Source organism: Psittacula echo (genome assembly GCF_963264785.1).
Source record: "Psittacula echo genome assembly, chromosome: 4".
Lineage (NCBI taxonomy): Eukaryota > Metazoa > Chordata > Aves > Psittaciformes > Psittacidae > Psittacula > Psittacula echo.
In genome coordinates, this window is record NC_137738.1 from 59,656,079 (window position 1) to 59,669,958 (window position 13,880).

Consider the following 13,880-nt stretch of genomic DNA (forward strand, 5'->3'; position numbering starts at 1 on the left):
ATCTTTGTATTATCAGAGAAATGATACTGGTTTTCATAATACTTGCACACACACGAATACAGCATTACTGATTCACAGCCTTAATGATGCTTGTTGGATCCTTGTGGCCCAGCTGCTCCAGCAGGTAAAGGCTTGATGCATTGCTCAGTCATAAACTGGAAAACACGAGTCTAAACTTTTCATATGGTTCTAGGCACATAAAAGTAATCTTGTTCTGGCCCTTAAATATAAATTGAAATGATAGTGGTAAACTAGAACATAACCAGGATGTAAATGTAGCATAACTGTATATATACAAGCAGTAACACTGCTTCTGAAATCTGCCACACGTGTCATTGCTCTAAATAAATCAGTGGTCTGTGAATATGAACCTGAGGGAAGAAGTGTTTCTGAACTCTGAACAATATTGACCTCCGATGGGATCTTTCAAGCCACTAAGATGTGGGATTATCAGAAAACTGTATACTGCTCCAAGACAGGCAGACAGCAAAGATGCACTTAAATGATTTTTCTACAGCACGGTGTCCAAACAAAAGAGGAGGAGAAACAACTCAGGTTCCTCTCAGAACCGGGGATGATAAGGAAAGTCAATTTACTGTGCATTTTACAGGCTTTCAGGGAAGAAGACTGTGACCTTTTTCCCTTTTTTTCCCCCTCCAGTGTTAGACTACAAGAGGACAAAAAAAGCCAGGCTTAGAGACTGATTTTTCCCCACAGTCTGATAACTTTTTAATGGAGCATTATCATAAAGGGCTAACTTACAACTTGAAGATGAAAGCTACTGGAAACCTGGCAAATTAGCTGTAATTAGCAGCCTACTTGACTGGGCTTTTTGTTTCTTTGGTTGCTGGAAAATAAAAGCAGTTTGTGCTCTTTATTACTCTCCCTTTGTCAGACTAAAGAAGAGAACAAACAAGCAAGCAAGCAGGAAGGTGCCTTTCTTGGTGCAGTATTTCATCTCCATAGTGAATGATGATCTCCTTAGGCAGAATTACACCGGGAGCTTTCAAAAGTAAACAAAGGGACTTTGCTCAACAGGCAAATTTGCGAGCTTGCTTCTTTCCAAAAGCATCTAAACACACAAAGTTATACTACATTTTATATGTTTTTATTCGTGTACAAAATGTCATAATTTATCAATGTTGTGCAGCAAAGTATAGATACACACAAACATACACACATACGTACATACACCCCCCCCAACACATGCACACATACAAATACATCACAAACCCAACTTTCTTCCTCTCTGCCCTTCAGAAAGGCAACACTGTTGTGGCAGGTCAGCAGCTAGAAATAAGGTGCTATAATTAAGCAGTATCGGAATGTCTTCACTTTACAAATGTGATGTGCAAATTTATATACAGCTACTTTTTCTTTTTTCCCCCATGAAACCCAAAACTCCATACCCCGAACCACTCTCAGAGATACAAACATGTATAAAGTGCTAATACTTAAGCATGTTTCCAATGACTTCACGACGCAGTTTGAAGTTTAGAACAGGCACTGTGATAGTTCACCGGGTAGATTGTCACTCGATGTGGTACGACAGAGAGAAAAGTCACTCAGACATCGCTTGGGGACCGGGAGCGAAAGGACACTTTAGTCTGAAAGCAGCCACAGAAGAGCACCCACATGGACCTCTGGATCTCTTGGTTTCTGTAGGCGTAAATGATGGGGTTGATCATGGAGTTGTAGGTAGCGGGTAGAAGCGTGGCGTATGTGTACACAGAAGGGTAGTTGGGATCCCCCACTACACAGTAGATGGCAAAGGGCAGCCAGCTGGCTCCAAAAGTCCCGAGGATTATAGCCAGGGTAGAGACCCCTTTTTTGGTGGCAACATAGTGTGAAGCAGTCAGAAAGTGCTGCTGGAGAGCTATCTGGTGGGCATGCCTGCAAACGATCTTGCAGATCTCGATGTAGAGATGGAGCATGATGAGGAAAATGAGAAAGAAAGAGGCAGACAGCAATGTCACGTTGCTCTTGGTCAAGGGTCTGACGATGCTGCAGACGGCAGGGTCGTGGAGGCAGTTCCAGCCCAGGACGGGCAGCAGCCCCAGGCAGAGGGAGACCCCCCAGGCGCCCGCCAGCATGGTGTGGATGCAGAGCACCGTCCTCTCAGAGTAGTAGGTGAGGGCGTTGTAGAGGGAGAGGTAGCGATCGACCGTGATGGCCAGCAAGCTACTCACAGAGGCTGCGAAGGAGGCGACGAGGAAGCCCACCGTCAGCAGGCTGACCGTCTCGGAGCGGATCACGTACTGGAAAACGAAGTTGAGGATGAGGCCGAGACCGGCCAGGAGGTCGGCTGTGGCCAGGCTGCCCACCAGCACGAACATGGGGGTGCGCAGGGCTGGCGAGTAGCAGATGATGGCCACTACCAGGGCGTTCTCGCAGGCGATGGCGGTGCCGGAGACACAGAGCATCACGTCCCAGGGGTTGACGGCGGAGGGCGCGGGGGGCCGCGACGACAGCTCCAGCGAGGCGTTGCTGCTGCCGCCTGCGCCGGTTGCCGGCAGCCGCGGGGCGGCCGCTCCGCTCTCGTTGAGCGCCGCGGCTGGCTCCATGGCCGCCCGGGCGGCCGCGGCTGTGCGCGGGCAGCTGCGTGGAGCGGGGCGCGGGGCGCTGGGCGGCGGGGCGCGCATGCCGCGCGGCGGTGCCGGCCCGCCCTGTCTGTGGTGCTGAACAGGGAGAAGTTTCCCGCCGGCCCGACCGCCCCCCCGCGCCCCGCCCCGGCCCCGCCCGCCGCCCTGCCCCGGCTTTGGCGGGAGCGCTGACGTCAACGGCGGGAAAGCGGGGCGGGGCCGGGCGGGGCGGGGAGGGCAGCGCGTAGTGGGTTCGGTTGCTCCGTCAAGCCGAGGCAGGAGGGCGGGCGTTAACCGGTGCTCCGCGGTTTGTGCCGGGGCGCAGTACGGCCCCGCAGCCGGAGAGTTTGCTCGGGGATGCGGGCGGAGAAGGAGCGAGTGAAGGCGCCTTTCGGCTGCTGCCGGCCGGGAGCTGCCGGTGGTTTCCCCGCCCTGAGTGCCGCCACGGAGCCTCAGGGAAGAACAGGACGAGTTTTGGGTTCCGACGGCGCTCGCTGGAATGGCCCTGAACCCGGCCGGGGGCTTTGTATGCCGCAGAACGTAAACGGTTCCAAACAGCGCTATAAATTGCTGTGCAAAAGCCTGCTTCACACTGATCCCCTTCAAACAGTGTATACTCTAGGGCTGACAGTCTGTTTACCAGCGAAAGAATCCACAGTATTGCCTGATGTCCCTCAAAATAATAACGCCAAATCAGAGAAGACCCAATTCCATGTGTGTAAAAAACAGTCTCTCTTTCCATGTCTCACTCTATGGGTCTCGCAATGAACCAGCAGCCAAGGTATTTCCTCTCTAAAGCATATGAACCAATGAAGCCAAGGATAACTGTCTTGTGCTAGTCATAGAATCATATAATATTTTGGATTGGAAGAGACCTTAAAGATCATCCAGTTCTAGCCCTGCTGCTATGTGCAGGGGACACCTTCCACTAGACCAGGTTGCTCAAAGCCGCATCCAACCTGGCCTTGAAGAAATCCAGGGATGGGGCAGCCACAGCTTCTACGGGCGACCTGTTCCACTGTCTCACCACACTCGTAGAGTGAATAACTTCTTCCTAATATCTAAACCTAAATCTCCCCTCTGTCAGGTTAAAGCCAACCCCGCTTGTCCTATCACCACATGCTCTTGTAAAAAGGCCCTCTCCAGCTTTCTTGCAGACCCCTTTCAGGTACTGGAAGTTGCTCTAAGGTCTCCTTGGAGCCTTCTCTTCTCCAGGCTGAACAAGCCCAGCTCTCTCAGCTTGTCTTCATAGGAGAGTGCTCCAGCCCTCGGAGCAGTTTAGTGGCCCTCCTCTGGACTCACTCAAGCAGGTCCACATCCCTTGTGTGTTGAGGGCCTCAAAGCTGAATGCAGTACTGCAGGTGGCGTCTCATGAGATCGGAGTAGAGGGGGAGAATCACCTCCCTCAAGCTGTTGGTCATGCTTCTTCTGTCACTACCAAACCCAGTTCCACACAAACGTGGGTAGCAGGTAGTTTTCATCTGCAGCAACATGGCTTTCCTAGTGCTAAGAGGACAAGCCAAAAGGTGCCCTCCCACCCCAGTCTGGTAGACTGCTTGTTCTGTAACGGCTGATCAAAAGAATGTGGAAATCAAATGACCTCTCGGTTATGGGAACAGCATGCGAACTGCTCAGACACGATTTTTAGCAATACATATAAAAAATTGTGTTTACTGTCTTGGACATTCCAAATGTAGAAGGCACACAGGAAAAGGTGGGCACATTCAGTGGGAATTAGAGTTTCATCATTTATTACATCCATCCACATCCTCCTGCGGGCTAAACACTATTATTAAGACAAGCTGCGGACACTTTGTATCTCTGTAAACTGCCAAAGCTGTTCCTTCCCAGGATTTCTGAAACACAAATCTCCGAGTAGTTTAATTTGGCTAGGACCTGTGGGGGTCAGGTCTGGGGCATCTCTCTGGTCCCACCACCTGCTCAGAGCGGGGACAGCATCATCTGTGCAATGGTTTCCCACAGGGTCGTGTTCAGTCAAGCTGGTTATCTCCAAGGAAGGAGACTGTACAGCCTCCCCGGGCAAGCTGCTGCACCCTCAACTATAAAGATTTATCTAGTTGGAGTTCCTTTCACTGCAACTTTTGCTCACAGCCCCTCTTCCTTCATGGTATCCCACTGCTCGTATATTTCTCCATGTCTTTCCAGGCATTACAACAGCACTTGTAACAGTGAAATCAGTGGTAAGAAGGTTTAAAAGGGTTTTGTAAGCCTACATAGCTCAAGCACTTGGCCACGTACCCCCACTACAATTCAGAAAATGCAGTGTTATCTTATTCTCTTTGCCAAGTAAAGAATGGGTTGAGTATGGTCAATGTTAGCTTGGATTAAGATGTAGACCACAGGTATCCTAGTGCAGAAACGGATGCTACTGAGCAAGGTGAAAGAAGGTAAGGTAAAACTCAAGTTAAAGTAAAATTTTGGACTTGCGCAGTGGAAATCCTCCAATCTAGCCCTCAAACAGAGGTGGCTTATTTCAACATTAATTAAAAGTGCTGTGACAGAATAAATTATTCCAAACATTTTCCAAACTGGATTAAAAATGGTGCCATTCAAACTTAGCAAGTCATGGGCCCATGGGCAGACATGGGCCACCTGGGCTCCACAGTGAAAACAAAATGTCTTCAGTATTTTTGTGGCATCTATAAAAGATAAAGAGAAACATGCAATTTATTTTTTTCAGTAATGAAATGTGGTGTGGAAGTTCTCAATTGTGGGTGATTTGTCGCATCTTTGACCAACTTATTACCTTTGGGAGACAAGTATATGGCAGGTCTTTTCTATGATGGCATGTATGTCATAAGGCAGCGCATGCATTGTATGTTCTGGATATATGTCAGTTTAAACCTCTGTGTTCTTTAATACTTTTTTCTTAACTGGAAACCTTGTGAGCCCGTGCTATTGAGGCAGAAGTCATTTCATGTGTGGTGAAACCTCGTGAGAGCATTTGGATCTCAGAGTAAGATGTAGGAAGAGTTTTTGACCTATGAGCCTGTCCAGTCTCGCAGCCCTTAGCTGTTGTCCTGTATTTCACTCAGTAAACAGATTGCTGAAGCATTGTAGTGTGTCTCTGAAAGGGAGATGCATGCATCCATCTTTACTTTGCTCCTTGTTATCAGGTGTTTTCTGAGTCCTTCCAGATCATTAGTCCTTACATTTCTCTGGACTTTTACCCTTTCAAGAGGGTACAATCCATGTCCAGTTCTTACTGAGCTCAGCAAGCAGGGCTGTGCATCTCTCTCACCTCCCTCACGTTGCCAAGTATCAGCTGTCAGGGTTAATGACCAGCACCACGCTTACTAAAATGGCTACACCTCCTTGGGAACTGTTTATATTTCCAGAGCTGTTGTTAAAGGCCTTTTATCTTCATAGGGCAGCTTCTTGCATCAGTCATTCCAACAAAAGGTGAGCCACCTGGATTGCTCTTAATTTCAAATGGTGGTAGGACAAAGAGGGTTCAAGAGTAGATAAAGCTAACAGCCGCACTCATTTACCACAGCACCATAAAGAGCAGTGGAAAGAGGTCTGGCAAGACCTGCCTCTAATCAAGATGTTTTCATCTTGGCTTCCTAGCTGAGACCAGATCCGTAGATCTCGCAGGGGAATGTAAAAAGAAGCAGCTATGTTTCAGCAGTGCATACCTAAGCACAGCCTGTGATATACCTCAGTAATTATCTTAGCAAATTTCCAAAAATTAAGCAGCAACACAGTTAAAAAGTTGCTGAAATAAACGGTCTAAAAACTCTCCCCTTGACTTCTCCATCTGCTCTGAGAGTTGAGCAATATTGCGGTGCAATTTTAATATGTGATTATTTAATTTCAGTTAACTGTGGATTATTTTGATAGTTGGTATTCTTTAATGATTAATAAGTAGGCTGAGTAAATGTTAAGTATTATTAAATGTGCTTTACATAGCATGAGTTGGAACCAAAACATAAAAAGCACTTCAAAATTTATCTCTCCAATAACACGCTGAAAATATTGAAGAGTCATTTTTCTTCTGGCAACATAAAGAAGCCTTAAAGTAAAGGCAGGAGGAGGGGAAGAGAGAGGGGATAACACAGATGGTGAGCTAACCAGTGCTGACATTTCAGAGATTTCTATGCAGCTGGTGTGAAAAGATGTTTTAAACACTTAGCAATCCATTTAGGCACCTCTTCGAGTTCGTCATTTTCCTGACTTGGTGAATTCAGCCTTGTCACCTGATGTCATTGATGACTAGGTCCTCATCAGAGATGCCCCCTGGCTGATCCTTCAGATTTAGGCACCCACAAACATGCTGCATTGCAAAACCTACTGATGACATAAACCTCAGCGGGGTTCAGGCACCATTTAAGATTTTGGTAGTGTCCTACCCAGTCCCGTTTGTCTGTCACGCATCGTGTTTCCCACGTGGTCTCTGACTGTGCTTCTTGAGGGAGCACTCGTGGTGCCGTAAGTCCCCTTCAATGCATCTTCAGCTGCTTGGTTGCTCTGTCCCCCATGCAGATACAGTCCAGAAAACAGCCTGTATGTCTGTAAAATCTATTTTACTTGCAAAGTAAGGCAATATGGGACCACATAAGCACAACTATCACACTTTTTCTAGCACATGCTTAGGATGAAAATCCTGGTTTACTCTGTTGCATTCACAAAGCTGCATTTCTCCAATAGATTTTATGCGTGCTTTGGAAAGCAGTACTGTGTTATGTGGTCTGTGAATCACTAACTGAAAGTACAGGGACAAACTTCACATAAATAGGTGAAAATATGCTTTAAATAGTGTAACAAATACTTTTTATCAGGGATGAATTGAAACTGAACCTTAGGTTGAAGCCTGCAGAGTTTGAACTATCGTGCATTTCATTTTCAATGAGAAGAGAATGTAAATACGGGTACATACAGAAAAATAAAGCAAACGTGAGTGTGAGCTTTCACTTACGGCTCTTAAAGGACTTCTTTGCAACAATTTAATGCGAGATTCTTCCTCCACCCTTTTTCCCTTTATGGGTAGAACTCCCACCCAGCCTCCCCTCTTCCTGCCCTATCCCACAGTCTTCGCAGCTGCCGGTTCTGCCTGTGGCTGACAGTGGCTCGGTCTCAGGCTATGAAACATTCTCCTCCTAACCACTCCCACTTCGGACAGGATGAGATTTTGATGCAGCTTTGACCTCTTAGGTCAGGCAGGGACTGTCCCCTGGGAAACACCTTCGGAGTGCTCACTGCCCAGAGACTTTTTTGGGTTTGTTTTTTTTTCAGGTGCTTGAGCTTTTTTATCATCTTTTGGTGGGGACCCAGTGACCCAGGGACCTGTTGGGGTGAGTCCAGAGGAGGGCCACTAAGCTGCTCCGAGGGCTGGAGCACTCTCCTATGAAGACAGGCTGAAAGAGCTGGGCTTGTTCAGCCTGGGAAGAAAAGGCTTCAGGGAGACCTTAGAGCAGCCTTCCAGTGCCTAAAGAGGCCAACAAGAAAGCTGGAGAGGAACTTTTTACAGTGATAGGAGTAGGGGAAATGGCTTTAAGCTGAAAGAGGGGAGATAGAGATTAGACATTGGGAAGAAATTTTTCACAGTGTGGGTGGTGAGGCACTGGCACAGGTTGCCCAGAGAAGCTGTGGCTACCCCATCCCTAGCAGTGTTCAAGGCCAGGTTGAATGGGGCTTTGAGCAGCCTGGTCTAATGGAAGGTGTCCCTGCATGTGGCAGGGGGTTAGAACTTGATGAGCTTTAAGGTCCCTTCCAACCTAAACCTTTCTGTGGTTCTATGACTCTGTGACTATGAGATTACACATCTACTTAGCAATCTCCACATCTGTCAGCCCACTTCCATCAGCCACCTAGGCTGGCTTAGCTTCCGAAGGAATAATATTTGTCGGCAACACTTGGATGCTAAAAGAGCTGCACATGGGTTTGTATAGAGTTTGTTAGGAAAGGCACAGTCATTGCTTACTTTTATTAAAAATGATAGCCTCTGGTTCACTCTGTTTATTTCTAGAGATAAGTGATTAATATAGTGAAGGTAAATATATGTACTTTGCAACTTTTCCTTCCTTGCCCTGCTTGTTCTGTTGATGGAAAGAAATCAGAAGCAGCAGAGGTCATTCGTCATTAGATGTGTCATCTAGTGCAGTGGAATATGGTCTTTTATTGCTTTTATTCTTTTAAACTTTTCCAAACCTTTTTGTTCAAGTTTTTAAATGGCTTCAAACTAGCCTTTACATTGTTCAAGGGCCTTTCTGCACATCTAACTGAGGAAGTCCTGAGTTTACCTAACCAATGTCCTTTGCTGCATTGGAAAAAGAAGCTGTGAATTTATTTCATTAAAACATTTGTGTTGTTTCATATGACCCTGTGAGTTGCTGTTTAGTTACTTCACAGGAGGGTGTAGATATATTTTTTTCATTAAAGTTAATAGTAAGTTTGAGAACAATTTTTCCAGATACTAAAATCCAATCTAAAAATAAATTTCATTGTGGAAAAAGCACTGTGCCCATCTTCCTTGCAGAAATTGCTCTCTGAAATTGGAAGAGCAATGTCCCTGCCTGCAGCATAGAACTGCCTCTGTGGGCCAGTCCCTATAAAGGGCTTGGGGAACTACAATAAAGTACCTGCCAGCCACAGAATAGGAAAATACCTGTTTCTAAACCAGGAATCCCAATGATGAGGATCCCTTGAGCAGGCAGAGCTCAGAACAGGATCCAAATGGAAAAGGGAATAAGCTCAGCCTTGATCTCTGTGGAGCTGGCCAGAGGGATGTGCTGAGGAAGTAGGGTTGCACATCTGACCAAGAAGGATCTGCACTAGAACTCTCTCCCCAAAACTGCTGGCCATGTCCTTGCTTTGAGAGACCTGACCAGGGCTTATTCATCAGGGCTTTTAAACCAGCGAGAGAATGTTTGCCCAGACAGAGCCCTGCAGGTACTCACCTGGTGACAGAACAAGTCCCTGTGGAAATGGAGGGGTAGGTCTGGTTCTCTATTCCCCATCTCCCACAGGAATGTATTAACAACATGTCCTACCAAAAATATGGAAAACCAACTATAAGGCATTAAGCAGTCACTGTCTGTAATACAGAAGCATTGCCTTTCTTCCCTAAGGCTTTCTTCCCTGTGCTTGCTCTGATACATCTCCACATAGCCTCACTACAAAACCAGCTATCCCTGATAGATGGATTTCCAATTTGCCCTTATAAATCCCTTACAACTGCTCTTAAAACTCCAGTGACAGTTTGTCTCATCTCCAGAGGCAATCTCTTTTATGGCTCAACTAACCTCCCTAATTACAAGGTGGTAGCCAAGAAACACTAGGTGGGTTGGACTCACTAAACTGTAAGAAATCCTACACATCAGAGAAGACTGTGTACTAAAAAAAAAACCAGAGGAAAAGATGTCTTGCTTGTTAGCAATAAGAAAGTGGGAGAAGAGCTACTGCGCAGAGGAAGGCTGTGCCTTCAGTAGCAGGGCACAGTACGGGGAGAAAGCAAGGTTTGTGCCCACCAGTGGGAATGTTGTCCTGGGGTGTTTGGCCTAGGAATTCAGCATCACAGCACAGCACAAATCCATATAACCCAGTAAATGTATTAGATGTCAAATTAGACATTACCCAGAGACATTAAGGATTTGGGTTTAGTCCAATAGGATCTACTTATGCACCCTTATTATTATCATGTTTAGCGCTTTACATATTTTATTTGAGTCTTCCAGATACAAAATGCAATTTCATATTTCTTTACATGCCAGCTTGGCAACACTTAGCAAGGACGTTAAGAGAACAAATTAAAGCAACTTCAAAACAAGCCTGTTATTGCTCAGCAGCCTGGGTCTCTGCCAGCAAGAAACGAATGACGATTATTTAGCTGCAGCAGTGGCAGAGAACAGTAAATTCTCAGAAAACTTCTATTTTTTTTTTTAATATCATTTCTTTTTCCTCGTGGTGTCAGCTCTAATATTAAAGTAAACCAAGGGTAAAGGTGCATGGTTGAAGTCATTAGCATCGCTGGATGCTTACAGGGCAGAGCATAGTGGCCGGGATGGTTACATCTCCAAGGCAGTTGGAAAGGCTGGGAAAAATTCAAGGGGAAAGCAATGTGCAGGTGCTGGAAGCAAGCAAAGCCCATCATCCTCCTGTGGGCACCCATCCTGCTCCCCTCCTCCTCATCCTACAGGTGAGCACGCGCTTGGCTTGGCAGCACCAAATCAAGGGGGAGGGCCCAGTAGTGTATTATCCATAGGCCTGGACCCCTCCAAACAAATGCCCATATTGATGTAGATCACGAATGAGTAGTTTTCCAGGCAGAAGGATGTTTGCTTAATCTCTAATCCCTGCAGAAGGGCCTGTTTCCTGAGGTGACTGCCAGAATGACCTTTTAATATATGCTATCAGGTTTTCACTATTCTTTCCAAAAAGCCATATGAGATAAGAGAATGCATTTGAAACACAGTGCTAGAGAGACTTTAAATCCATAAAATGCCATAAAAAATAAAAGTCAATTGCTCCGTGCTATGACCACAAACACTGGAACACGGTGTGCCATGGCTGGGCTGAGCCTTCACTTCCTCTTCTTGGGAATCCCAGAGTAAGCGGAGCAGGCAGCCTCCCTAAGAGACTTCTCCCCTCAAGAACATCAGTATTTCAACCAGAAGAAAATGCAGCAAACATCACTTGCCACCAATAATAATGTCTAAAAATAGCAATAAGGCCTTTTTTTAATCCAGAAAGTGCTATATATGGCTAGAGATAATTTGATGGTAAATTACACTCTGACAAAGAAGAGTTAATCACTGACCTCAAAATTAGCTGTTGCCTAGGTACCCCGGTCAGACTCTGTTGACATTTACATTGTGCAAACAGAATGCAGTACCAAACACTCAGATGTATATTTAGGGTTCTAAAATGGCTGGTTTTCCAAAGTGTAATGCAATTGATGGGAATGTGACTTTAGTGATGGAAATGTTTATGCCACCCAGACATCATTCAGATCGTTCTGTGGGTGATCTGGCAGATACAGTTCCAGAAGCATTGCAAAAAGCTCCCAAAACCATGACAATATGTTTTGTTGGGGAGAAGCCATCCTGGCTAAAAGAAGATGCACAGGTAAATCTAGCAGCCAATTATTACATGTTGCAAACCCAACTAATGTGGTTAACACGGCTTCTCAGAAGACAAATCACCTTACACAACTTTTTCTTTCCCTCTGTGATGGGATTAGACTCTCTCTTTGATGGGATAAACACCTCTCTGTAGAAAAGTACACTTGATTTCTCCAAAGCATGTGACTTGTCACTGTGTGACATTGCAATGTTAGAGATTTTTGGGACACGGTGTTGACGAGGTGTACAGTGCAGGGGTCAAAACCTACACCAAGTACCGGACCGCACCAAGTAGTGCACAGTGGTGGTAGGAGGGAATCAAAGGCTCTTGCCTTCACTGATGTCTCCTAGTAATTATTACTTTTTAATAAATCATCCATTATCAGCAAAACAGAAAATGATAATGAAAAAACAAACCCCACCATTGGTGAAGTTCAGAGCCAGCACAAAGACTGGCAGAACAGGTGGAGAAGGAGCAAGAAGACAAGCTATCACTTTCGGAAGAGCGGGATCCTCTGGTTAAAGGGTTACAACCTGAGCAGATGCATTTCAGTTACAATTAAAGGCCAGGCTATCCATCTGGAAATAATTCCAGGGAAGTCTTCCTGAAGAGTGCAGCCCTGTCAAGGAAAGCTGCAAGTCAAAGGAAGAGGTGGCAGTTGACATGGCTAACCACTCTTGCATGTAAGTTTTGGATCAGAAATTGCTTTGTTCAAATGGCAATTAGCCATAATTTTAGACGTATGTGATAAGCCAGGCTCTGAGGAGTGTGGAGCCATGGGTAGGATTAAATTGGATGAGTGTGCACTGGGGTGGAGGGCCCTTACAACTCTTGAGTTGCTTCACACCTTTCTGCAGGGCTCTGTGTTTTTGCATTAGGGCAATGGTCTTCAGACCTCTTGCAGCAAGGCTTCAGCTGCTTGCCTTCAAAGGATATAGCAGGCTTTTTCCTCCAGATCTTAAGGAATTGTTTCCCCTACTGCACTGCTGGCTTCATTTTTTTATTATTATTATAATCATAATCAAGGTGCTTTTTCACCTTCCTGTCAAGTATCTAAGATGTTGGCGAGCTGTGTCCTCTGACGTGACAATAGCAAAGGTTTTCCTTTTTTCCCTTTTCATCCCAAAAGGTGGTCCTGACCATAAGGTCGAGGCTGACATAACCTCATAGCTGACTGTAAGGGAGGATGTGGTTTGCTCGTCTTCCTTCATCAATCCCCTGCTGTTACAAGGGGCTGAGGGATGTGCGGAGGTCACCACCACTTACCTCTGTTGACCACAGGGTGCAGCGCACAGCGGGGCTCAGACTGCTGGTCCCTCCTAGTCAAAGCACTATGGAAATGAAAAACCAGCAAAGCCAAATGGAACAAGACTGAGCCAAAGCCAGAATGTGTCACACCTGATTGGCCTGAGACTGACCTAGGGGTTAATTCATTTTGTGAGGTTTAGAAGCAGGCAACTGATTCTTTGCAGATCATCTGATTGCCTGGAAGTGGCAATATACCAGGTGCCTCCAGCTCTGCCTCCTGTGTGCCCTCATCATTTTGAACACTATGATACGGTCTCGGACTCCTCACACCCTGCCTGCAACTCCACCACAGCATAAGTCAAACAGAAACCTGGCAGAGCTACTCTTCTGTGCACAATATTTTTTAATTCATATCCCATTCAAACTGCAGGTTACCCTTCGAAGCATGCTCTTGTGGGGTTAGCAAGGCAAGGCTCTGTGTCGGAGCCTTTACAATAAGACTAAACAGATTGTAAAGAAAGTAGCAAGCCCAGTATGATGAAACATGCTTTTGAAAAGGAGGTGATAAAGAATCTCTAAAGCCCCGAGCGTCTCAAGCACCCTGACTAATGCCTTCTCAACGTGATGTAGAGGGGAGAGGCAGAGCAGGGAAAACCTTTCACAGGAAAGCTGTCCCCGCAGATACCCCACAGCCAACAGAGTGATGGCTGGTGTCCCTGTCTCCAGCTCAGGCTGGAGCAGGTGTCCCTGTCTGGGGCAGGTGGCTGCTTGCTGGACGTGGGCCACACCATGCTCAGACTTGGACTAGAAATCAAAAGAAGGGAAAAAAGATCCTTCCCCTCGAAGGGCTTTGTAGTCCCGCTGTGACCATGGAAAGGAAGAAAATGTCCCTGAGGTGACCTGTCCATTTCAGCAAGAGGGCCGTAACCTGTGCATCACAGGGAGAGAGCTGAATGGCCCTGCTGG

General features: G+C 46.3%; 1 protein-coding gene across 1 annotated transcript; it reads right to left on the bottom strand.

The window, feature by feature from the left end:
* Nucleotides 1-1,565: 1,565 nt before the first annotated feature.
* On the bottom strand, nucleotides 1,566-2,564 carry GPR6 (G protein-coupled receptor 6; the record flags this gene model as incomplete). The annotated part of the gene is made up of 1 exon (XM_080616675.1): nucleotides 1,566-2,564. One exon carries the CDS (start codon nucleotides 2,562-2,564, stop codon nucleotides 1,566-1,568), a length of 999 nt encoding a protein of 332 aa, XP_080472801.1.
* Nucleotides 2,565-13,880: the final 11,316 nt, after the last annotated feature.